This window comes from Struthio camelus, chromosome 3 (assembly GCF_040807025.1).
Source record: "Struthio camelus isolate bStrCam1 chromosome 3, bStrCam1.hap1, whole genome shotgun sequence".
Taxonomy (NCBI): domain Eukaryota; kingdom Metazoa; phylum Chordata; class Aves; order Struthioniformes; family Struthionidae; genus Struthio; species Struthio camelus.
The window spans coordinates 148,100,051-148,103,485 of record NC_090944.1 but is presented as its reverse complement, the minus strand read 5'-3'; the positions used below and the strand labels follow the sequence as shown (position 1 = coordinate 148,103,485).

At 67.3% G+C, this 3,435-nt stretch overlaps 1 protein-coding gene across 1 annotated transcript; it reads left to right on the top strand.

Annotated features, from left to right (window-relative positions):
• Positions 1 to 110: 110 nt before the first annotated feature.
• Positions 111 to 2,252, top strand: MRPL2 (mitochondrial ribosomal protein L2). The gene is made up of 6 exons (XM_068940874.1): positions 111 to 395; positions 988 to 1,129; positions 1,209 to 1,324; positions 1,411 to 1,521; positions 1,835 to 1,908; positions 2,009 to 2,252. Exons 1-6 carry the CDS (start codon positions 122 to 124, stop codon positions 2,219 to 2,221), a joined length of 930 nt encoding a protein of 309 aa, XP_068796975.1. The 5' UTR covers positions 111 to 121; the 3' UTR covers positions 2,222 to 2,252.
• Positions 2,253 to 3,435: the final 1,183 nt, after the last annotated feature.

Here is a 3,435-nt window from a genome sequence, read left to right as displayed (position 1 = left end):
CCACCCCCCCCCCCAACCAGGCCGCAGCCCCCTTTAAATCCAACATGGCGGCCGGGGCGCCTCTCCCCCCCCTCAGCGGAGCCACCGCGCAGGCGCGGGGCGGAGGCGGCGGCGCGGTGTCATGGCGGCGGCGCGGTTGTGCCGGGCCCTGGGCGCGCTGCTGGCGCCGGCGGCGCGGAGCGGCCCGCTGCCGTCCCCGCTGCCGTCCCCGCCGCCGCTGCCGTCCCTGCTGCCGTCCCCGCCGCCGCTGCCGTCCCTGCCGCTGGTCGCCGGCTGGGCGCGGGCGCTGAGCGGCTCGGCGCCGCGCGGCACCACCGACCCGCTGTGGAAGTGCCGCGTCAAGTACACGGTGCGGCCCGTGGGCATGAAGAAGACAGGCGGCCGCGACCACACAGGTGCGGGGCGGCGGGGGCGGCCGGGGGGCCGGGGGCGGCGAGGGGCGAGGGCCGGGGGGCCGGGGCTGGGGGGCGGCCGGGGGGCGGCGGGGGCTGGGGGGCGGCGAGGGCCGGGGGGCGGGGGGGCGGCGGGGACCGGAGATAGCAAGGGTCGGGGGCGGCCGGGGGTGGTGGGGGCCGGGGGCGGCGAGGGCCGGGGCTGGGGGGCGGCCGGGGCTGGGGGGCGGCGAGGGCCGGGGGGCGGGGGGGCGGCGGGGACCGGAGATAGCAAGGGTCGGGGGCGGCCGGGGGTGGTGGGGGCCGGGGGCAGCAGGGACCGGGCTGGGGGCGGCTGGGGGCAGTGGGGGCCGGGGGGGGTGGTGGGGGACCGGGTTGGGCCGGGGGTGGTGGGGGCCAGGGGGGCAGCGGGGACTGGGCTGGGGGCGGCTGGGGGCAGTGGGGGCCGGGGGGGGGCGGCGGGGGACCGGGTTGGGCCGGGGGTGGTGGGGGCCAGGGGGGCAGCGAGGGCCACGGCCGTGCCGGGGGTGGTGGGGGGCAGCAGGGGCGGTGGGGGGCAGCAGGCCCCGCCTGGAGCCGCGCTCTTTCCCCGCAGGCCGCATCCGCGTGCGCGGCATCGGCGGGGGGCACAAGCGGCGGTACCGCATGATCGACTTCCAGCGGCTGCGGTACGAGGAGGGGGCGCCGGCGGCCCCCTTCGAGGAGAAGGTCATCGCCGTCCGCTACGACCCGTGCAGGTGAGCGCCGGGGTGGCCGCCTGTGGCCAGCCCCCCCCCCCCTTTCCCCTCTCCCCCCACGCCTCGGCTTTCCTCGCAGGTCGGCTGACATCGCCCTGGTGGCCGGCGGCAACCGGAAGCGCTGGATCATCGCCACGGAGAACATGCAGCCGGGGGACGTCCTCAAGAACTCGTCTCACATCGGCAGGATGGCAGGTGCCCGCCGGGGGCTGCCCCGGCCCCGCGCGGGGGCTCGCCAGCCACGCTGCGCTGTGCCGCGCTCACCGGCGGCTGTCTTCCAGTGTCGGCCAACGAAGGGGACGCCTATCCTCTGGGGGCCCTGCCTGTGGGCACGCTGATCTGCAACTTGGAGAGCCACCCCGGGAAGGGGGCGCAGTACATCCGGGCAGCTGGTGCGTCTTTGCGCGGGGGGGCCCCCGCACTTGGCTCAGCAGAGCTGGGGGGGAGGTCAGAGGGGCGCTGCTTGGAGTCGCTGCCCTCTTTTCTCCTAGTGCTAGGGTGCAACATGGCACCCCGGGGAGGTGGGGACAGGTGGGGACAGCCCTTCCTGGTGGTGCCTCGAGGCCCTGCCTTTGGGAAGAGCAGCTGCACAAAGGGTGGAGACAGGGGCTTTGGCAGCTTCCCTGCCAGGACGTTCTGGCTGGGGGTGCGATACTTTGTCCTGCAGCTCAGAGAAGCTGCCTTCTTCCCTCTGGCCCGCTGCAGGGACTTGCGGGGTGCTGCTGAGGAAGGTGAATGGGACGGCCATCGTGCAACTGCCCTCCAAGAGGCACATGCAGGTAGAGGAGCTGTGCTGTCCCCGTCCTGACTGCTGGCTGCCTGCCTGGGCCTGCGGCCGCGTGTCAGCGGGGAGGCTCACGGGCCTTCTCCGTCCCCCAGGTGCTGGAGACCTGTGTGGCCACAGTGGGCCGCGTGTCCAACGTCGACCACAACAAGAGGGTGATCGGGAAGGCGGGCCGGAACCGCTGGCTGGGCAAACGCCCGCACACGGGCTTGTGGCATCGTAAGGGCGGTTGGGCTGGACGCAAGATCAAGCCTCTCCCACCCATGAAGAGCTATGTCAACCTGCCCCGGGCTGCGGCGCAGGAGTGAGATGGAGGCCAATAAAGTGTCCTTCACCCTACTGCTGTCCCATTACTGCTGTCTCTTCTGAGTGGGGGCTCATGGGATGCACCTGCCTATGAGTTTGGACCCTGACAGGACTCAAAACTGCCAGGAGAGATGGCTGCCAAGCTGTAGGCTGTCTTGGCTGGGGCTTGGGGTGGACAGGGGTTTTGGTAGGCTCAAATCATACTAAGGTTGACTGTGAGGCAGACTTCTGGGCATGGAGTGGCTCTGTGCCAGGCCCTTCCTCTGCTCTGCCGTTGGCTCGTGAAGCAGCGGAGGGGGAACCCCTCTGCTGTGCTCAGGCAAGAGAAAAGCCATGTGAGCTCAAGTCATGAAAGTGGTCACCAGCCTAGGGAAGCCTCTAAGGAATGGGGAAGCAGAGACCTTGTCATCTCAGAGCTCCGGTAATGCTCCAAGAATATAAAAAACAAAAAAGAGACAAAATAGAGTGCTTGGCCCTGATGGGAGAGACGGGAGAGACCTCCTCCAAGCAGGGACCTCCCCAGGGACAGATGTAAACAAGATTATTCATCTTCTGGCTGGCACCTGGACTGCTACTGGAGGGTACTGGGCAACATCAAACCGTACCAGCCTCTGGAACAAACTATTAATCCACATTTAATTAGAAATTTGTATAAAAATGCAAGTGCCTATCTGGAAATGAAAAGGAGTGTCCTGAGCTCCCCAGCAAGCGCAGTGAGCTCAGCCTATTAATTTGAGAGCCATTTGCATTGCAGACAGCCAGATAACCTTTGTCTTCCTGGCACGTGGAGGAGCAGATGGTGGTGGGGAGCAGGCAGCATGGATTGACCAAGGGTAAATCCTGCCTCACCAGCCTGAGCGCCTCTTATGATGGAAAAGCTGGATTTGTGGAAGAGGTGAGAGCAGTGGATGTCGTTTACCTCGACTTTAGCAGAGCTTTTGGCACTGTCTCACAATAGTCTTGTGCCCGAGTTAGGATGCTGTGGTTTGGATGGAGACTACAAGGAGGCCAGTAACAAGTGGAGTACTGCAGGGGTCCAGCCTGGGACCTGTCCTGTTTAGCATTTCTGTCAGTGGCCTGGAGGAGGTGATGGGGTGCGTGCTTTGACAAATGATCCCAATTTGGGGGGAACAGTCCATATCGCTGGAGGGTAGGGCTGCCATCCAGAGGGACCTGGCCAGGCTGGAGGAAGGGGACAACAGAAACCTCCTGAAAT

Coding starts and splice junctions, on each gene's coding strand:
- MRPL2 (XM_068940874.1), top strand. CDS start 122: ATGGCGGCGGCGCGGTTGTGCCGGGCCCTGGGCGCGCTGCTGGCGCCG. Junction 1,130..1,208: donor GTCCGCTACGACCCGTGCAG/GTGAGCGCCGGG, acceptor CTTTCCTCGCAG/GTCGGCTGACATCGCCCTGG. Junction 1,325..1,410: donor TCACATCGGCAGGATGGCAG/GTGCCCGCCGGG, acceptor GCTGTCTTCCAG/TGTCGGCCAACGAAGGGGAC.